Source organism: Acartia tonsa, chromosome 8, assembly GCF_053477335.1.
Source record: "Acartia tonsa isolate MP-2025a chromosome 8, ASM5347733v1, whole genome shotgun sequence".
Classification (NCBI taxonomy): Eukaryota; Metazoa; Arthropoda; class Copepoda; order Calanoida; family Acartiidae; genus Acartia; species Acartia tonsa.
Genome location: NC_137267.1, coordinates 53,063,812 through 53,085,810, shown reverse-complemented (window position 1 = coordinate 53,085,810; position 21,999 = coordinate 53,063,812). Strand labels below are relative to the sequence as shown.

Below are 21,999 nucleotides of genomic sequence, written 5' to 3'. Positions count from 1 at the left end.
TCTCATCAGTAGATCTTTATGTGTCGATATGGCTCTCCTTTATACAGTGACGGTTTCTATTAGTTTCAATATCACTTAACCCACCAAAACTTATTATTTAATTATAAGCTCCCTAGAGACTTGAAGTGGCGTAGCTGCTAGCATTGCATATAAACTTGATTTAGACTGCGTACAACAGGAATTTTTTTGAACATACTTACATTTTATGACTTGATTATATAAATGATTTGCATAAAAAGTGGTGTCAAAGAAGTTAAAATCAGCTTGTTTAAAATGGACGTAATGGCTTTCTTTTAACGATTATAGATTTGCTGCGTTTTCTAAATCTAAACTGTCACAAGAATCATTATTTAAAGATTTAAATCGACAGGACAATTCTAATATACCTTAATAATGAAAAGAGCTAACCATAACGTACATACGGACCCTAGTTATAGAAAAACTTTGATAAGAAAAACAAAGGATTAGTTAATTTTACAATATTTATTGTACATTATAGAAACATGTTGTCAAAATATAAACAAAATATTTGTCATCTTAAATAAAAATTTATATTATAAACACTAATAGGATGTCATTCTTTATGCATGTATAATTGATACTATCTCATAAGCGGCTGGATAAACTGTTTAATAATTCAGGTAGTTTGGTATTAAACTACGAAAAAAAGTCTTTAAGAAAGGGGTGATGTAATTTTGTAATATGAAAACTTAGAGATTTTACGGATTTTAATTAAAATTGAATTAAAATTATGTTGTATGTTTATATTTTTATATGAGAAAGTAAAATAATATTGATAATTATCTGATAAAATTATTTACAACACTCTCATTCATTTACATATCAATAGAGAAAGAATCAATATTGTCAGCTCTCATCTGGATAGAGAGAGGATCTTCATCAAATATTTCTTCTTTAATTTCTTCCTTGATATAAACTTCTTCACATTTAGTTAAACTAATAATTACAGAAGTTGGAACTGTATTATTACAGCTTTTCATCATTACTAAATGTTCAGGCGATTTTTTATGTCTTGTTAAATCTGAACTAGAGATATATTGTTTGTCACAAAGTTTACATAAGTATGGTTTCTCACCAGTATGGGTTCTTTTGTGGTAAGAAAAGTGGCTACGAGTTGCAAAGGTCTTTTCACATTGATCACATGAGTATGGCTTCTCTCCTGTGTGGATCCTTTTGTGTTTAATCAAAGCACTATTGTCAGAGAAAACCTTTTCACATTGATCACATGAGAATGGCTTCACTCCTGTATGGGTCCTTTTGTGTTTAGTTAAAGAGCTATTGACAGAAAAAGACTTTTCACATTGATCACATGAGAATGGCTTCTCTCCTGTATGGATCCTTTTGTGTCTAGTTAAAGCGCTATTGTCAGAAAAAGACCTTTCACATTGAACACATGAGTATGGTTTTTCACTAGTATGTAGTCTTTTGTGTACAGTCAAAGCACTACTCTGAGAAAATGTCTTTTCACATTGATCACATGAGAATGGCTTTTCCCCTGTATGGATTCTTTTGTGCTGAGTCAATTGACCACTAGTTGCAAAGGATTTCTCACATTGATCACATGAGTATGGTTTCTCTCCCGTATGAACCCTCATATGAACAACCAATCTAAATTGGATAGTTCTATGAAGTGTATTTAAAGAGTTAAGGTACTTAGGGTAGTGAACTTTTATATGTCTTAGTAGAATATATTAGGCATTGGATAGATATGATTATATGTTTAAGAATTTTTAACATTGACCAGACTAAACTTTTTTTATTTGACAATATCGAAAAAAGTTAAAGTGATTTGCCACATAAATTACATGGTCTATTTTTTTCCAAATATGTATAGCCAAAACATCAATATCAGATAATCTTTTTCCACATATTTCACAAGAGTTATAAAAGAATTGAACAGGGGTTCCCCTTGGGACATGTTACTTAAAAAACATAAAAAATAACGTCCGGTTCATTATAGGACAGGTTTTCTATAGATTCTTTTTAAAAAAGTAAAGAAAACCGTCCAGTTTTCTTACAATGTACACATTATCTCACGCGGAAATACCAACTAACCATACAACATATATATTCTCATGTAATTTATGTTGCAAATCACTAACTTTTTTAGATATTGTCAAATAAAAAAAGTTTGGTCAGGTCAATGTTAAAATTCTTTATCACAATCATATATATCCAATGCCTAATATATTCTACTAAGACATATAAAAAGATCACTACTCTAAGTACCATACTAAATATTTTATTGGTCATTCTTTGTTCTTATGTGTATTTTGTTGTATAAAAAGTTTGAAGTTCTATTAACTAGTAAATGCTATCTAAAGTTGTATTTATGAGAAAAAAGTTTTTGCCATATATAACATGCAACGAAGTTGAAAATAAAAATGAAAAACTCATTTTTTAAGGAAAATCCCTGGTCAAATCTTTTAATTTTAATCAATAACTTTATATTATGCACTACTACGTTATTTAAAATAGGAAAAACTTACAGTTCACTATTTTTTTTTAAATGCACTTCGTGAAACTATCCCTTTCTCTTTAAAATTCTTGTTACAAATATGACAGGTATTCATGCTGGTATATCCTCTCTCAATCTCCTAAAATATTATTTTTATTAATAAAAACACAAAATATTGTTTTTCCATAACACAACACTCAGGTTAAAACTGAAACAAGGATAACAACTTTCTTAGAAGCAAAGCAAGAAAAATTGTAAAAGTCGTATCCAAGATGTTGTCAATAAAGATAAATAATTTTTAAAGGACAAATGATCTTTCTAGCAACAATTTTACAGATCCTTTACTCATTGTTAAAGAAATCATCAGAACAATTCTGACATGCCTAAATTTACGATAAAAGCTCCTGTTATAGACGTACAGACAAATGTAAAGTTTTTACTTTTAAAAAGAGAAAATTGTAGAAAGAAAGTAATAAACAAGGATGATAACATTTATTAAAGCGAAGCTAACAAACATGGAATGACAGCATTTATATTGTGTACAGAGGTTGATATGGTTTTATAACCCACACACCCCCTCCCCCCTTCCCAGATTTAGTTTTTATAATCATTGTTTATAATAATTGTTCTAAATCAATGAAAAATGGGCGGAGTTAGAATTTAATATTTGAGGCAGGGGAGTAAAATGAGGAATTTCAAAGTTTGGGGTAAACACCTCTTTACCCCGATCCCAGGACGTATATGAGTTAGAGTGGTGAATATAAATAATACATTCACATAAAACTGGAAATAAATTGTTATGATAGAAGAAAAATATCCAGAAAATTAACACAAGACTTTAGCAATCTATCTTTGATAAAAGCTGAGAAGATACTTATTTCTTATAAAAATTTGAAACAGGGTAGTATAGACAGACCAACACATCAAGTGATATATAGAGTAGGTGCGATATTCGGAAAAGGTCGGCAAATTAAATACAAAATAAGAATGACAACATTCATAAAAGCAAAGCTGTAAAACAGTAGGACAAACAAACGTTAACACTTAACTGGTGTCAGAACTGAATAAGTAGAATATAAATGTTTATGTCTAAGGAAAATTGTAAGTAAATTTGTTGCAAAACTGCATTGTACTGTACAGTATAATGTTTAAGGATATTCTTACATTTTTAGAACTTGATTATAGAGATGCTTCCTTTAAACATTGTACTTTGTTGCAATAATAACTGTATTTCAAAAATCAGATGAATAGGATAATTATAACGCATAAAAAAATGTAATTTAAAAGTTAAAAATCAACTTGTTTAAAATGGATGTACGGACATTCTGGGAACGATTATAGAGTTGCTAAGGCGTTATCCTCTTAGAAAATTTTTTTGCAATTTTTTTCAATTTTGTACCCCCCCCCCCCCCCCCCCGACTACCGACGAACAACTATTTTAGGTTAGGTTAGGTTTTAGGCTAGGGAGCCGAGCGCTGCGGCTAGGCAGGCAAGGGGGCCGAGCGCTGCGGCTAGGCAGGCTAGGGAGCCGAGCGCTGCGGCCAGAGTTCATAGTTCGCTGTCGGGGGGGGGGGGGGGGGGTACTCAAATTTTCAATATTGAAAAAAAAATTTCTAAGAGGATAATACCGTTGCTAAGCTTTCTACATTGTATATAAATCATAAAAACCCTATTTTCGCAGGTATAATCTTTGCAGTTAAATATTTAAATACCTTATAACATAAAGTAGATCTGTATAATTTCTTTCTGTTCACTGTGAAAGTTAGTTGCTGACTGACAATTATTCTATAATCAACCTAAAATATAAACAATAGTTTTCTCTTGTTTTATATAAAATAGAGTAATCTCCGCGGCAAATTATTGTCTTTATATATAAGAAATAGCTTCTAAAATTTACACATGTCAATTTATGTTGTAACATTGCTGTTTCATCAATTCAAAGTTTATTTTAATGATTACAGACCAACAGACAATAATATTTACTTCTAATATTTACTATTAGACGGACTGATGGGCATACAAATGGCGGAATGTATCATCTTTAGGTTTAAATTTTTATTAACCAAAGTTAAAAAAATTGATTTTTTCAATAATTACTTAACAGAATTTTAAAAGTAAGGTGTCAAATTAAAGATCTTACTATTTTTGTTCATACTGGCAATTTTCTTCTTTTATTTTGTTGCGTTTTTTTACCTTAAAACTGACTTAATTATTTTTTAAAAAAACTTAAATTACTTCAAAAATAAGAGGTCTACAAAAAAAACGCTTGCATATTTGAATTCTATGGACCATTTTACATCTATTACTTACTAAAAGAACCGGCTAGCTATCTTAAATAAAAAGCAAAAAAGTTAAGACGCCTTCTTTAAAGAATATTTAGCAACTTCTACTACTTTAATTGTTCTAATTCAATTAAAAAATGGGTGGAGTTTGAATTTAATATTTGAGGCAGGAGAGTAAAATGAGGGATTTCAAAGTCCAGGACGTGTATGAGTTAGGGCGGTGAATATGAATAAATACATTCATAAGAAATAAATTGTTATCATAGAAGAAAAAATTGATGACAACATCTATAAAAGGCGAGGATCTGCAGTGATGTGCATTCCCAATAATAATGCACATAATTACCCCTTTTGTAGATTAAAATTAGTGGTTGAAACGATTAAACACTCATCTTCATGAATCAACCAATCAAAATTCACTATTGTCCTCAAATTTGTTAAACAAACGAATAAGAAAACATTATTATAAAACTTTGGGGACCTCCTAGAAAAATCTCCAATCTATCTTTGATTAAAGCTGAAGAATTGCATATTTCTTATAAAAATTTGAATCTAAGCATGACAGACAGACCAACACATCTAATGATATATAGAGAAGGTGGGATATTAGGAAATTGACAGCAAATTTTTTTTGAAAACAAGAATAACAACATTCATAAAGGCAAAGCTCTAAAATGGCAGGACAAATGTTAACACGTAATGGACGTCAGAACTGAATAAGCCGAATATAAATGTATAAGTCTAAACAAAATTATTATTAAATTTGTTGCAAAGCTACTTGATTATAGAGACACTACCTTCTAACATTGTACGTAGTTTTTTTTAGATGATTATATAGTTGGTACGCTTTCTAAATCGTACCTAAATACTACAAGAATAACCATACCAAGTTTGAAATTGAATGGACAATTCTAACATGACTAAATTAATGGACAGAGAAAGGGACGGACCGTCCTTATTTATAGAAAAGCTTCGCTTTTAAACATCAGCATTAAATAGCATAAGAGAATGAGTCTGGAGTAATGACATAAAGCATATATAACATATATACCTTATAATATAAAGTAGATCTGTATAATGGATTTCTCTCTGTTCACTATGAATGTTAGTTACTGACTGACAATGTTACAATTATCAACCTAAATCATAAACAATAGTTATATTCATTAAAATTAGAGTGCAACAAAATCTCCGCCCATTTACTCAATTTTTATGCTCAACGCGGACTCCTCTCACTTTTAATCAGAAACTGGACATCAAATATTTTAGTTATAGGGCTGTGATGTTACCAATGTAAATAAAAATATTGGCGGGAAATTATTGTTTATTGTTCATTATTACATGAATAGGTTTTTAATTATATATATGTCAATTGGTCATATTCAAACAATCCAAATATTACAGTCTGTCAGAAAAGAATATTTTGTAGATTTGCTTTGCACAAAAAAATGAATAAAAGCACAAACTTTTTTGGGGAAAAGATAATCACCTTTTTTACGTCTCTTGGAGGGAGTTGTACCTCTCTACCTAAGAGATAGGACCCTCTTTATTTCCTCTTGGGGAAAAACCTTTAGTAATAAAAAATTTAATAACCTGCGTGTTTGTAAACAAAAATAGGAGAAAACTTTTGTCTTATTGATATCTATACCCTGTGCATTTTTATTTGTTTATAAATTAATCTGAAAATAATATATTTACATTTGTCTTATTGATATCTATACCCTGTGCATTTTTATTTGTTTATAAATTAATCTGAAAATAATATATTTACATTAGACAATTATTTTATTTACACTACAAGATAAATAAACAAAATAATGATTTTCTTTATACTGGAAAACAATAATATCAATCATGTAAAAAATCATTTAAACAGCAAGTTGTATGTGAAATAAAATGGAGACAGATTTAATGTGGAGATCCTATAAAACCAAGTGTAAAGTAAGTATACTTAGAATTTAGATGAATAAAAAATTGCAACAAATAAAGATATAATGCAGATTTTTAATGTGAAAAATAAGATTTAGATTTTTTTTTAATTGAGCAATAATCCTGCCTCTTTAAATAAGCATTTGTATCCTATGGCAATTAAATGTTAATATTTATATTTTATGATGAACAATATCAATAGTATCAATTCTATCTTCATCATAATTCTGTTGGCAAGAAAGAGGATCTTCTATTTCATTTTTAATATTTTCCTCAATATTGTCAGCTCTCATCTGGATAGAGAGAGGATCTTCATCAAATATTTCTTCTTCTTTAATTTCTTCCTTGATATAAACTTCTTCACATTTAATTAAACTAATAGATAAAGAAGTTGGAACTGTATTATTACAGGCTTTCATAATTTCTAAATGTCCAGGGGATGTATTATGTTTTATTAGGGATGAACTAGAGGGATAATGTTTGTCACAAAGTTTACATGAGAATGGCTTTTCACCAGTATGGATCCTTTTGTGTTGAATCAAAGTACTTTTATCAGAGAAAGTCTTTTCACATTGATCACATGAGTATGGCTTCTCACGAGTATGGAACCTTTTGTGTTTAGTCAAGTCACTACTAGATGTAAATGTCTTTTCACATTGATCACATGAGTATGGCTTCTCACCTGTATGGATCCTTTTATGGTTAGTCAAGTGACTACCAGTTGTAAAGGTCTTATCACATTTATCACACGAGAATGGTCTATAGCCACTATGAATTCTTCTATGAACGGTCAATGTACTATTATGTTTGAATGTCTTTTCACATTGATCACATGAGAAAGGGTAATCACCTCTATGGACTCTTTTGTGTCTAGTTAAATTACTCTTATCAGAGAAAGTATTTCCACATTGATCACATGAGAATGGTTTCTCTCCTGTATGAACCCTCCTGTGAATAATCAATTTAGATTTCTGTGTAAAATTCTTGTTACAAATATCACACGCATTCATGCTGGTATATCCTCTCTCAATCTCCTAAAATATCATTTTTATTAATAAAAACATAAAATATAGTTTTTCCAGTATTTTCAAATAAACCCAAAATTCATGTAAAAACTGAAACAAGGATAACAACTTCCATAGAAGCAAAGCAATAAAAATTGTAAAAGTCATTTCCAAGTTGTTGTCAATAAAGCTAAATAATTTTGAAAGGACAAAAGACCTTTCTTTAACATTTATTTTAACAATTTTTGGTTTTATAACCCTACCATCCCCCCACCTCTCCCCAGATTTAGTTTTTATAATATTTAGCAACTCCTCCTACTTTAACTGTTCTAAATCAATGAAAAATGGGCGGAGTTAGAATTTAATATTTGAGGCAGGGGAGTAAAATGAGGGATTTCAAAGTTCGGGTAAGCACCCCTTTACCCCCATCAAAGGACGTATATGAGTTAGGGCGGTAACTATAAATAATACATTCATATAGAACTGGAAATAAATTGTTATTGTAGAATAAAAACATTGATGACAACATCAATAAATCAACCTCAACAAAACAGAATGACAGAAAAATCCAGGGATCTAAAGGGATAAGACAATGGCCAATGAATTGATGTGCATTCCCTATGATGATGCACATAATTACCCCCCCTGTAGATTAAAATTAGTGGTTGTAACGATTGAACACTCAACTTAATGAATCAACCAATCATAATTCCCTAGAGTGTCCCCAAAGTTGTTAAGCAAACCAATAAGCAAACGTTATTATAAAACTTTGGGGACTATTGTAATAAAACAACTCATTGTCCTCTTTCTCTCAGAGAAAAATCTCCAATCTATCTTTTATAAAAGCTGAGGAAAGGCATTTGTGATATATAGAGTAGGTGTGATATTCGGAAATGGTCGGCAAATCATTTACAAAATAAGGATGACAACATTCATAAAGTCGAAGCTCTGAAATGGTAGGACAAACGTTACCACATAATGGACGTCAGAACTGAATAAGCCGAATATAAATGTATAAGTCTAAACAAAATTATTATTTTTGTTGCAAAGCTACTTAATAAGATAAGAACTTGATTATAGAGTCACTTCCTTCTAACAATGTACTTAGTTATGACATTTTTAAATAATTATATAGTTGCTACGCTTTCTAAATCGTACCTAAATACTACAAGAATCACCATACCAAGTTTGAAATTAAATGGATAATTCTAACATGACTTATTAATGGACAGAGGCAGGGACGAACCGAACTTAATTATAGAAAAGCTTTGCTTTTAAACATCAGCATTGAATAGCATAAGAGAATGAGTCTGGAGTAATGACGTAAAGCAGAAAAATATATAAATACCTTATAATATAAAGTCGATCTGTATAATGGATTTCTCTCTGTTCACTGTGAATATTAGTTGCTGACTGACAATGATACAATTATCAACCTAAATCATGAACAATAGTTAACCCTTGTTTTGAAAAATATAACCGCACAAAATCTCAATGCTCAAAGCGCGGACTCCTCCCAACACCTTATCAGAAACTTAACAAGCAAATATGATAAGGTGTTATTTTAAATAAAGATAATGGCGGCAAATTTAGGGAGGGAGGAGACATTGAGATGATTATTACACTAGTCCCCAAGGTTTTATAATTACGTTTTCTTTTTTGTTTGACCAACAACTTTGGGGACTATAAATGCATTCCGATTGGTGGGTATATTAAGTTGATTGTCCAAATGTTTCAACCACAAATTGATATCTACATAAGGGGTAATTTTGTGTATTAACATTCGGGGTGTACATCAAATTATCAGACTTTGTCTTATTCCTTTATATTCCTGCGGGAAATTAGGAAGAAAAATATACTAACTTTAAAATGGGGAAAATATACTTTATTTATATGAAATAGTCTGTTTAGAAAGAGCACAATTCAAAGGTTATTTGAAGTGTATAAACTGACAGACAACAATATTGTAGATTTACTTTGCACATAAAATATAATATCAAATTAAAACAAGATACATCCTTATTATGAAGTAACAGGATGTCTGTTCCAAAGGATCTCGCGGATCATGGAAAGAAAACGAAGTTGCCGGTTTCGTCGTTTTTTCACTGTAGCCTTTCTCCTATTTCAAAAGCTACTGTGAAAATACGATGAAACCGGCAACTTTGTTTTCTTTCCATGATCCGATCTCGCTAACCGCTGAACCGATTTGATTCTCCTTAACAGGGTAGCTTCTCATAGGTCCTGGGAAGGTTTATAGCTAATTCGAAGGAGGGTACAACCACCCTCCCCACAGAAATCGCAAAAAAATAAAAAAACGCCGCCCTGCAGATATTTTTCATAATTAGCTAAAAACATAACTAACAATTTGACGTGTCCAAAGAGGCCTCTAGGGTAGTAGCCGCTAGAAGTTAAAAAAGATTTATATTCTAGAAAGAGAGATATTGATCTTACCATAATAGTTTTTATTTTCTACTCTGACAGAATTAATGCAAGAAATCATGTTTAAGTAAAAAGGACCTAAAAACAAATGTTGCTAAATAAAGGGTGAAGGAAACGAAAATTGACTTTGACTCACTTACATTCGGAAATTCATCAAATAGGCACAATTTTTAGCTTTCTAGATCTAATAGGAGCTGAGATAATAGGGGGGAGGAGCGTTGTATCCCCCCCCCCCCGCCTCCGACCGATAAAAGTGCGGAAAGAGGCCCGACTGTTAGGGGTTAATGAAAGTAATCACATTTACCTGATTTTTCTTAGGTATTTATTCAAACGCAGGCTGGAAAAATTACACTTTCATTGTTATACGTTATCTGAAAAAAATCAAAATGTACAAAAAATGATAAGTTTTGATTTGCAAAAATGTAAATATTTTTAACAAAATAATCTAAAATAACCAGAAATAGAAGAAAAATAATATACTTATACAGATTTTATAAAAATAAAGTACGGGTTGGGGATGTGGTGGGGGGGAGGGCAAGTTTTGCCACTTTCACTTACTGGGTGATTATTAGGCTAGGTATTAATGTTTGACAATATGACATAAAGTAAAGTTTTATCACAAATAACCTATAGTCTAATATTAATGTATTGCCTAAAAATGCCCGAGTAACCCCAATCCAACCACTCACTTTAGTACTTACATAAAAAAATAATACAATATTTACAAAATTTGATACTTCATAAAGAAAAACAATTGTTTATCATATTTCAATTTTATATACTATGATATCACTAGAATCTTTATCTTCAATTTCTTCTCCTTCTATTTCCTGTTATATTGTTTCTTCAACCTTCTCAGCCTCCATGTTGATAGACAAAGGATCCTCATCAAGAGTTTCTTCTTTTATTTCAAGTTGTGTATTAGCATCACCACAATCAACAAAACTGGTAGAAGCAGAAGGTTGAACTGTATTCTTAGTAGATTCTAACTTATTCAGATGTCCAGCAGATTTATTATGTTTTGACAGTTCTGAGCTAGAGGAATAAGATTTCTGGCATAATATACAAGAGTATGGCTTTTCTCCTGTATGGATCCACTTGTGCTTTGTTAAGTCACTACTTGTACGGAAAGCTTTTTCACATGTACCACAAGAGTATGGCTTCTTACCTGTATGAATTCTCTTGTGTTTTGTTAGGTCACCACTTTGTGTAAATGCCTTTTCACAAGAATCACAAGAGTATGGCTTCTCACCTGTATGGATTCTTCTGTGATTTGTTAATATACTACTGTTTGAAAACGCCATTTTACAAGTGTCACATTTGTATGGCTTCTCTCCTGTATGAATTCTCTTATGTGTTGTTAAACTGCTCCTACTAGAGAATCTCTTACAGTAGATGTGACACTTGTTAATGTTCATGACGAATTGTTAATTGTTCTTGCACCTGGAAAAAATAATATTTAATGAATACCTGTTTCGAATTGAAAATAATGATTTCAAGCATTTAGTATTTCATGAATCATTTCATTGTATGTCTTTATAAGTTTATTGTAAGAGCTACGCTATATCTAAGGTTGTGTCCGAAGGCCTGTTAATACATAATATTGTATTTTCTCTGTATATATGTATTTTCTACAATCCTTCCATCAATATTTTATTTAGAATAACTACTCTTTATGTAGGGTATTTAGCACTATGTAGGTAAAATTATTCCAGATGTACTCTATGAAAACTCTCTCCTTACATCCATATCTTATTTAGTATAGCTACTCTATATGTTGGGTGTGTCTATCAATATGTAAGTAAAAGTATTCCTAATATGCTGTGATGTTTTATTCCATGTTATAGACAAATGTATTCTTGTACTTGTTCAAAACTAACTTACTTTAATTTTCTGAACTGAGATTATGCCTGGTTTATTTCTCTTTATGTTGACTCCATTTTAAATCTTATTTTATTTTATTTTTTGTCTGAAAAAAGAAAAAATTATCATTTAATAAGTAGATCTCATTGAATTAACGATTTAGTTGAAATAATTTGAATTTTACATCAAGTATTCCTCAAACTTAGAAACTTAGGTAAATTTGTTATGTACAAGGTAGTCCTGTAAGGTTAGGACGAAACAGATGTTTAAACAATAAAGCAAACAAAGTATATAAGATACTACCTATTTATGTAAATGAAAAATTGTGATTTTGATTTATAATATTTATGGCACATGTCACAAGAGTATGGCTTCTCACCTGTATAAATCCTCTTATGAATAGTTAATCCACTTTGTTGTCTGAAAGCTTTTTCACATGTATCACAAGAGTATGGCTTCTCTCCTGTATGGATCCTCCTATGATCAATTAAATTACTTTTCTGTAAGAAAGACTTTTCACAGAAATCACAAGAGTATGGCTTCTCTCCTGTATGGATCCTCTTATGGAAATTTAACTCACCATTTGTTCGGAATTTTTTGTCACATGTAATACAAGAGTATGGTTTCTCTCCTGTTTGGATCCTATTATAAAGAGTTAATGCAATTTGTTGCGAGAAAGCCTTTTCACATGTGTCACAAGAGTATGGCTTCTCACTTGTATGGTTCCTCTTGTGCTTAGTCAAGTCACTCCTGTCTGAAAACACCTGTTTACATAAATTACATTTATACAGTTTCTCGCCTGTATTAATTCTCATGTGTGCTACTAAACTATCATCCTCCGTAAATGTTTTTTCACACAATTCACATTTGAATGGCTTGTCTTCTTCATGAAAATCTAAATATATTAGCAAATCGCTCTTGATTGAAAATTTCTTGCGGCAAATATAACACAACAACATGATGAACTGTCAACTATTCTTGCACCTGAAATAAATAATATTTCATATCTTATATTCCTGAGTAGAAAAGTAAAGGATAATTCTTTGCCCTAATTATATCTTTGACTAGTATATGTGCCCAAGTGGATGAAGAATATGTTCACTTGTTCATGGTTGATGGATTCTTAATTAATCTTGCACCTGAGATAAATATTTATATCTAAAGCAATTCCAGTATCCAATTTCTAATACCTGTACCCAATATAACCTAACCTAACCTGACCTAAAGTAAAACACAAATAAACAAAAGACTACCTCGAAATATAGAGGGAAATCAAATCTTATTTTAAATAAAAGAAAAAAAAAAGAGTTGGAATTTTTCCAGTAGCCTTTTTCCCTTAGGTATAGGTTTGTACTATATTCCAACAAAAAACACATACTCATAAATATTCCTTTAAATCATTTCAATTGTAAGCAAAAATGTTTTATATGGACAGACAGACATTTTTTTACTTTCATTTTATAAAATAAAACATACCTAGGTATATCTTTTGTTTCTTTTTATGTTTCAATATTAAGATTTATAATATTTAGTTCTATTTCATTTTTTAATAATATTTAGTCTTCTTTCATGTTATATTCTGTCTGAAAATAAACATACAATTATAAATACTAAATAGATACCTATTGATCACAAAAATTAAAGTAGGTGTATTTTAGCATTCAAGAGAAGGACAGAAAAAATATATAACAGAAACAGTCTCTAAATGATTTTTTTTAGGGTACATTGGGTATGTGCAAGGAACCCCGAATGGTTAGAGCAACGCAGATTTATGTTTAAACAATAACCATAAAAAGCAAACACCTATTTTTAAGATTTGTAAAAATTTTATACGAATAACATTCTTTTCAAAGAATTATGATTTTTTCTTAAAAATTATTTTTGGAAAAGCAATATTATCTACACATATTATCAAATCTTAAATACAAACATAAATAAACATAATTAATCACTTTTTAAAAGACATTTAAAACAAAATGGCAATTAAGGTCCAAGCATTTATTAGACATTTCTAATTTTATTTAGTTAAACAAATTCTTCACTCTCAATTCCTTCTTCCTCCTTTATTTCCTCTTTTATAATTACTTCCACACTCTCAGCCTCAATCTTTATAGATATAGGATCCTCATCAAGAGTTTCTTCTTCTTTTATTTCCATCTTTATATTAGCTTCACCACAACCAACAAAACTGGTAGAAGCAGAAGGTGTAACAATATTCCAACTGGACTTATGGCTCCTCTTATGTATAGTTAAATGACCTGGATGAGAGAAAGCCCTATCACAGGTATCACAGGCGTATGGCGTCTCTCCTGTGTGGATCTTATTGTGTATGTTTAATTCACTTTGTCTCTTGAAAGTCTTTTTACATGTACCACAAGAGTATGGCTTCTCTCCTGGATGGGTCCTCTTATGGTTAGCTAAATTACTTGGTCGAGAGAAAGCCTTTTCACATGTATCACAAGAGTATGGCTTCTCTCCTGTATGGATCCTATTGTGGATAGTTAAACTACTACTTGTAAGGAAAACTTTATCACATGTGTCACATTTGAATGGCTTCATTCCTGTGTGAGTTATCATGTGTTTTGTTAAATTACCATTTGTAGAGAATTCCTTGGAGCAGATATGACACTTGTTCATGATGGATTATTAATTGTTCTTGCACCTAATATAAAACAAATTTAAATTGATAAATAAGTTAAAATCAAAAAATTTATTTTAAGCCCTTATAATTTAACTATTATCATTTTAAATACTGATTTTATTGTGAGAGCTACTCTATATTTAAAATGTGTCTGTACGTTTGTTACTATGTAGGCAAAAGTATTCTGTACTATATAAAAACTTTCCCCCTTTCATTCATATCTTATATAGCAGGTTGTGTCTGTAGATATGCTGTGCTGTTTAATTGAATTTCATGTACTTGTTAAAAACTAACTTACTTTCAACTCAAATTTGACGTGTTATTTCTCCTTATGTAATCTTAAATCTTATTTTATTTTATATTCTACCTCAAAACAAACATATAACTATATTTTTTTACAAAAATAATCAAAATGAATATAAGATAATGAAATAATAATAAACAAGATTTTAAAAGTCTAAATTAATTTAGATAATGCTCATAAAAATTCTGCATTAAGAATATTAGGGATAAAAGTTTACATTAAAGCTTAAAAACAAAAAACACATTGTATACATTAATATATTTTACCAACATTAAATCTACTGAATATTTTTGTAACAGCATTTAGTTTGTCATATTTGAATTTTATATTTCACAACATCAATAGACCTATTCTATCCTAATCAGAATTATGTCTGGTGATTATTATGTTCAGTAATGACATTAATTTCACCAAAACTTCTTGACATGTCAAGCTGATTTATTATGTATTGAAAAATCTGAAGGAGAGGAATAGGAATTCTTGTACAATTTACTTCATGCAACTATCTCTTTATTTTTGACAGACAAACATACATCATATTATTTTGGCAGTTAGACATCAAATAACCTAAATTGATGACTGGAAATTATTTTCTAATGCGTTTAGCCATAGAAATTGAAAATCTTATGAAAATAGGCCTAATTATCTAGAACTGAAAAAAGTTTTTCCGAAAAAGAAGTCTTGGTATAAACAAATTTTTGCCTGAGATATTATTTTACAGACACACAAACAAACATCTTTTGGAGGCCACTGTTTTGGAGGTAAATTAAAATAAGGGGGTAAATAAAGGACGAGAGAGCATTAACAAAAAATAGAATTAGTAAAAAAAGTAACTTCTCAGCATTTTAAATCTTATAACCTGATTTTATCTCGGCAGTTGGCTTCTATGAAGGCTTCAATTTAAGAATTACTCTTTTTTTTTCTCATATCATTTTAATTCATTCATCTATCTCCTGAAAAATAATGAGTTTAATGCAAGAAACATTTTTAGATAAATATATGTTGTAAAACTTAAAATTATTCGCTTCATACAATATTTAATTAATCCTTATATGACAAGGGGAACGCGGCATTATTTTATGGAGAGACTGCACATGCGCAAGTTACTTACGAAGATTCTGGAATAAATCAGCTGACTTAGTAGAGCGGGAATATTCTTGAAATTGTTCAGTTAAATACAACGTGTGATTTGATAAATATTAATAGTTTTATATTATCGAGTATTTTTTAATTTTAATTTGTTTAATGCATTTTTTCAGAGGTTAAAACAATTAAAATTAGAACACCCTAATTATATGTATTGTTAAAAATGCCGGGAGCTAAAGTGTATGCTATTTTCCGTCAATAAATACTAAGAAAATCCGGCAATCTTATTTTTAACATACGATAAATAATATAGACCGTATCTAATGTTGTTAAACGTACGTACGCGCCTCTTTTATATTACTAGGTATTGAAGCTACCTAAAGAAGTGATAGGTATTTCTGTGTGCCACAATATAATGTTCTACATACAATAGGAGAAGAATCAATATATCTAAAAATTATTTTTTACAAAGATTACAAAGCAAAAAAAATACAAGAATTAATTTGCTTAAAAGAGCAATTTAGATATACATGATATCATTATTTAATAATATTTGATACAGGGTGAGTCAGATATACATGATATCATTAGTTTAAAATATTTCTTATAAACATTGAATCTAATAAAAAGATTGAAAAATACTTTTTTATAAAAAAAATCTTAAATTAACTGTATTAGTAAGCAAATATTTACACTATATAAGATATTAATTTTTTTAAAATAAAGTATTTGTCAATTACATTAAAAGTAATTAAAATTTTTACATATCCTGGTACTTCATATAAGAATACTATTCATCTTATTTCAATCTTGTGATCCACAATATCTATTAATTGGATCCTTAAGAGTATTCTTTTCACAAGACAGAGAATCTTTATCCTGAATTCTTTCTTCTTCTATTTCCTGTTTTATAGTTTCTTTAACATTCTCAGCCTCCATGTTGATAGAGAGAGGATCTACGTCAAGAGTTTCTTCTTCTTTTATTTCCAGTTTAATATCAGCTTCACCACAATCAACAAAACTATTAGATGTAGTATTCCAAACAGATTTTAACATCTTGAGATGTCTGTCGGATTCATCTTGATAAGTTTGAATTAGTTGAAAAAGAAATTTGGCATAAATCACAAGAGTATGGCTTCTCACCTGTATGGATCCTCTTGTGTCTAGTTAAAATACTTTTCTGTAAGAAAGACTTTTGACAGAAATCACAAGAGTATGTCTTCTCTGCTGTATGAGTCCGGACATTGAACTCACTATGAGTACGGAAAGCTTCTTCACATATATCACATGAGCAATGCCTCTCGTCGCTTTCTTGTAAAAATGTCTTCTCACATGAATTGGCCCTCTTAAGAACAGCTAATTGAATTAGTTGTGAGAACGATTTCTCACATGTATCACAAGAGTATTTTTACCCGATCTCCTTTTGATGTGTAATTCAATGTCCATCTTCAGCTTTTATTTAAAATACATACTATAGAAAACAACCATCCAAAACCTCAACTGTTTAAATAATAATTTGATTACAGAAAACTACTTTACTTTAATTACAGACAGACAGACATCCTACATCTTTAATTTTGATATTCTAAAGATTCTGCTACATAATATTTGTGATATAGAAAACTAACTTACTGTACTTTGCTAAACTCAAATTACTCGTGTTTTCTTTCTTTTTATAATATTAGAGTCTCAATTCATTTTATATTCAGTCTGAAAAATAAATATAATAATTATTTTACAATTAACACAATAATAAGTATTCATCAAACTTAGGTTAGGGAAATTGGATATGTACAAGGTAGCCCTGTTAGATGAGGAAAATACAGATTTATGTTTAAACAATAAAGTAAACAAAATAGATATATTATAAGATGCTACTTATTTACACATTTTTACAAATAACATTTTCTTCAAAGAATCATGATTTTTCATTTAAAATTGATTTTGGAGAAGCAATACCTAGTATTTACACATATTATAAAATTTTAAATACAAACATTAATTTATAACAAAGCAAATGTCATAATACATTTACAACAAATTCGCAATTTAGGTTCACTCACATTTCATAATCTAGGTTCATTCATTTATCAAACATTTTTATTTTTATCTACTTAAACAAATTCTTCACTCTCAATTCCTTCTTCCTCCTTTATTTCCTCTTTTATAATTTCTTCCACACTCTCAGCCTCCAGCTTTATAAAGAGAGGATCCTCATCAAATGTTTCTTCTTCTATTTTTATATTAGATTCACCACAAGCAACAAAACTGGTAGAAGCAGAAGTTGCGACAATATTCCAACTTGATTTATGGATGCTCTTATGCATAGTTAAATGACCTAGTTGAGAGAAAGCCCTGTCACATGCATCACAAGAGTATTTCTTGTAGAATGTAGAATCTTGAGGATCAATATTGTCAGCTCTGAACTGAATAGAGAGAGGATCTTCATCAAATATTTCATCTTCTTTAATTTCTTCTTTAACATCAACTTCTTCACATTTAATGAAACTAATAGATTTACAAGTTGGAACTGTATTATTACAGCTTTTCATCATTTCTAAATGTCCAGGAGATTTTTTATGTTTTGATAAATCTGAACTAGAGACATAATGTTTATCACAAAGTTTACATGAGTATGGTTTCTCACCAGTATGAATTCTTTTGTGTACAGTCAAACTAAACCTATTTGTGAAAGACGCTCCACATTGATCACATGAGAATGGCTTCTTACCAGTATGGATTCTTTTAAGTCGAGTCAAGTCACTATTAGTTGTAAATGTCTTTTCACATTGATCACATGAGAATGGCTTCTTACCAGTATGGATTCTTTTATGTCGAGTCAAGTCACCACTAGTTGTAAATCTCTTTTCACATCGATCACATGACTATGACTTCTCTCCTGTATGGATCCTTTTGTGTTTCGTCAAGTCACTACTAGATGTAAATGTCTTTTCACATTGATCACATGAGTATGGCTTCTCTCCTGTATGGATCCTTTTGTGTTTAGTCAAATCACCAATACTATAGAAAGACTTTTCACATTGATCACATGAGAATGGCTTCTCACCTGTATGGATCCTTTTGTGATTAGTCAAAGTACTACAAGTTACAAAGGTCTTTTCACATTGATCACAAGAGTATGGTTTCTCACCCGTATGAACCCTCATATGAACAACCAAGTGAGATTTCCGTGTAAAATTCTTATTTCAAATATCACAGGTATTCATGCTGGTATATCCTCTCTCAATCTCCTGAAATAATATTTTTATTGATAAAAACACAAAAGGGATAGTTTCACGAAGTGCATTTAAAAAAAAATAGTGAACTGTAAGTTTTTTTCTATTTTAAACAACGTAGTAGTGCATAATATAAAGTTATTGATTAAAATTAAAAGATTTGACCAGGGATTTTCCTTAAAAAATGAGTTTTTCATTTTTATTTTCAACTTCGTTGCATGTTATATATGGCAAAAACACAACTTTACATAGCATTTACTAGTTAATAGAACTTCAAACAAAGAATGACCAATAAAATATTTAATATAGTACTTAGAGTAGTGATCTTTTTATATGTCTTAGTAGAATATATTAGGCATTAAATTGATATGATTGTGATAAAGAATTTTAACATTGACCTGACCGCACTTTTTTTTATTTGACAATATCTGAAAAAGGTAGTGATTTGCAACATAAATTACATGAGAATGGTCTTTTTATATATATATATGTTGTATGGTTAGTTTGTATTTCCGCGTGAGATAATGTGTATATTGTAAGTAAACCGGACGGTTTTCTTTATTTTTTTAAAAAGAATCTCTAGAAAACCTGTCCAATAATGAACCGGACGTTATTTTTTATGTTTTTTAAGTAACTTGTCCCAAGGGGAACCCCTGTTCAATTTTTTTATAACGCTTGTGAAATATGTGGAAAAAGATTCTCTGATATTGGTGTTTTGGCTATACATATTTGGAAAAAAAATAGACCATTCTCATGTAATTTATGTGGCAAATCACTTTAACTTTTTTAGATATTGTCAAATAAAAAAAGTTTGGTCTGGTCAATGTTAAAAATTCTTTAACATATAATCATATCTATCCAATGCCTAATATATTCTACTAAGACATATAAAAGTTCACTACTCTAAGTACCTTAACTCTTTAAATACACTTCGTAGAACTATCCCTTTTGTTTTTCCAATATTTTCAAATAAACACATCATTCAGGTTAAAACTGAAACAAGGATAACATCTTCCATAGAAGCAAAGCAAGATGAAACTGACGGTCAAACAAGCAGAAAAATTGTAAAAGGTCATATCTAAGTTATTCTCAATAATCTTAAAAGAACAAAAAGACCTTTCTAGTAACAATTTTACAGAATCTTCACTTATTTTTTAAAAAATCAGAGAAACAATTCTGAATTTACGATAATAGCTACTGTTATAGACACGTACACACAAATGTAAGAAAGCTTCGCTATTAAAATTGTAGAAAGAAAGTAATAAACAAGGATGATAAAAATGTATAAGTCTAAACAAAATTGTAAGAAAATTTGTTGCAAAGCTGCTTAATTACAAGATAAGAACTTGATTATAGAGATGATTCCTTATAATATTGTACATTGTTTTAATAGTAATCAGTATTTCAAAACTCAGATAAATAGGATAGTTATAACACAAAATCTCCGCCCATTTACTTACATATGATGCTCAATGCGCCTCCTACTTTTAATTAGAAACTGAACAAGCAATAGTTTTTGTTAAAAGGTTGAAATGTTATTTATAATGAATAAAGATTTTGGCGGCAAATTATTATTGATCATTCAGTATTACATTAAGCTACTCTAAATGTCCGTCTGTTTAGATATAAAATTGGCAAGAAACATATATAAAATTATGAATGTATAAATGCTAGTGTTAGATGTATTTATGGCGGTTACTTTAAGCATATTTGTATTTTTTGGCATAAATTTTAACATTTTGACAAAAAAAACATCTAGCTGTATTTTGCTGGTTGTAGAAACGACATCATATAAGATTTGTGAAAGGTGGTGGCTTAAACAGAACAAGTCGTCTTAAATACTAGAAATCTTGTAGATAGACCCCATAATGTTCAAAGTTTTTGATGGGGCATGTAAAGGCCTTTCTATAAATATCTAAACCAGGTTTATAACTCAATCCTAGCCAATTTGGCATAAAAAAGACAGACCCATCAAACATTGAGACATGACGGGTCTCGCTAGTTCTTGATATTTGACAGATCTTTCTTTTTGATGCCAAAATGATTAAGGTGTCTATAGAAAGATCTTGACATGCCCAATCAAAAATTCTAACATTATGGGGTCTATCTACAAGATTTTAAGTACTTAAGACAGTTTGTTCTTTTTTTATAGATAGAGCTATTATGTCTCGATGTTTGATGGGTCTGTCTTATTGATGCCAAATTGGCAAGAATTGAGTTAGAAATCTGGTTATGGCGTCCATAGAAAGGTCTTCATAGGCCCCATCAAAAACTCTGAACATTATGGGGTCTATATACAGGATTTCAAGTACTTTAGACAGTTTATTCTTTAAAAAAAAGACAAACCTGTAAAAATTTGTAATAAAATATGCACTCTCCATGTAAGGAAAAATTCTCCACAAGGGTTAGGAATCGAGCTGTAGTGCTAGAGGTGATTAGAAATCAAAATTCAATAATGTTTTCTCATTGTCATTGCTTGGACATGAATTGGGTCATTTTTTGTTAGTTTTTGAAACTGTAGGGTTTATATTGAAAAGAGTGAAGCGATCGGTTTTTTTTAACACCCTTAAAATGTGAATATCTAATGGATAGAAAAGGAAAATGTAATTAGACAACGTCAAAGGATGTGGATCAAACATCCCCTCCAAAAAATCCTTTATTTTACCCCCGACCTTTTGAAACTACAGTAATTATTGACTTTAGATTTTACCCGATTATCAATAAAACTAAAGTAGT

General features: G+C 30.0%; 3 protein-coding genes and 2 long non-coding RNA genes across 8 annotated transcripts in view; all 5 read right to left on the bottom strand.

The window, feature by feature from the left end:
* Positions 1-473: 473 nt before the first annotated feature.
* Positions 474-2,050, bottom strand: LOC145326687 (uncharacterized). Its single transcript, XM_080170053.1, has 2 exons — positions 2,040-2,050; positions 474-1,698 (listed from the first exon to the last, which is right to left on the bottom strand). Exons 1-2 carry the CDS (start codon positions 2,048-2,050, stop codon positions 837-839), a joined length of 873 nt encoding a protein of 290 aa, XP_080026179.1. The 3' UTR covers positions 474-836.
* Positions 2,051-2,096: 46 nt separating this feature from the next.
* Positions 2,097-6,442, bottom strand: LOC145327316 (uncharacterized). Its single transcript, XR_013882147.1, has 4 exons — positions 6,355-6,442; positions 5,813-5,900; positions 4,192-4,275; positions 2,097-2,618 (listed from the first exon to the last, which is right to left on the bottom strand). It is a non-coding gene; the product is annotated as an uncharacterized LOC145327316 (long non-coding RNA).
* A 1,249-nt stretch (positions 6,443-7,691) lies between these two features.
* On the bottom strand, positions 7,692-10,506 carry LOC145325726 (uncharacterized). Its single transcript, XR_013881553.1, has 3 exons — positions 10,438-10,506; positions 9,043-9,130; positions 7,692-7,724 (listed from the first exon to the last, which is right to left on the bottom strand). It is a non-coding gene; the product is annotated as an uncharacterized LOC145325726 (long non-coding RNA).
* Positions 10,505-12,104, bottom strand: LOC145325725 (uncharacterized). The gene is made up of 2 exons (XM_080168675.1): positions 12,018-12,104; positions 10,505-11,576 (listed from the first exon to the last, which is right to left on the bottom strand). Exon 2 carries the CDS (start codon positions 11,549-11,551, stop codon positions 10,967-10,969), a length of 585 nt encoding a protein of 194 aa, XP_080024801.1. The 5' UTR covers positions 11,552-11,576; positions 12,018-12,104; the 3' UTR covers positions 10,505-10,966.
* A 1,613-nt stretch (positions 12,105-13,717) lies between these two features.
* LOC145327312 (uncharacterized) overlaps positions 13,718-21,999 on the bottom strand; it is a 39,497-nt gene continuing 31,215 nt past the window's right edge. For 2 of the 4 annotated variants that reach the window (XM_080170950.1, XM_080170949.1), the window contains exon 2: positions 13,718-14,658. In XM_080170950.1, the coding sequence (XP_080027076.1) occupies positions 14,022-14,633 (612 nt within the window). In that variant the 5' untranslated portion in view covers positions 14,634-14,658 and the 3' untranslated portion in view covers positions 13,718-14,021. Of the gene's footprint in view, positions 14,659-14,935; positions 15,008-15,800; positions 15,895-17,659; positions 17,728-21,999 lie in introns of those variants that run through there. The other 2 variants (XM_080170947.1, XM_080170948.1) reach the window with 2 other exon arrangements.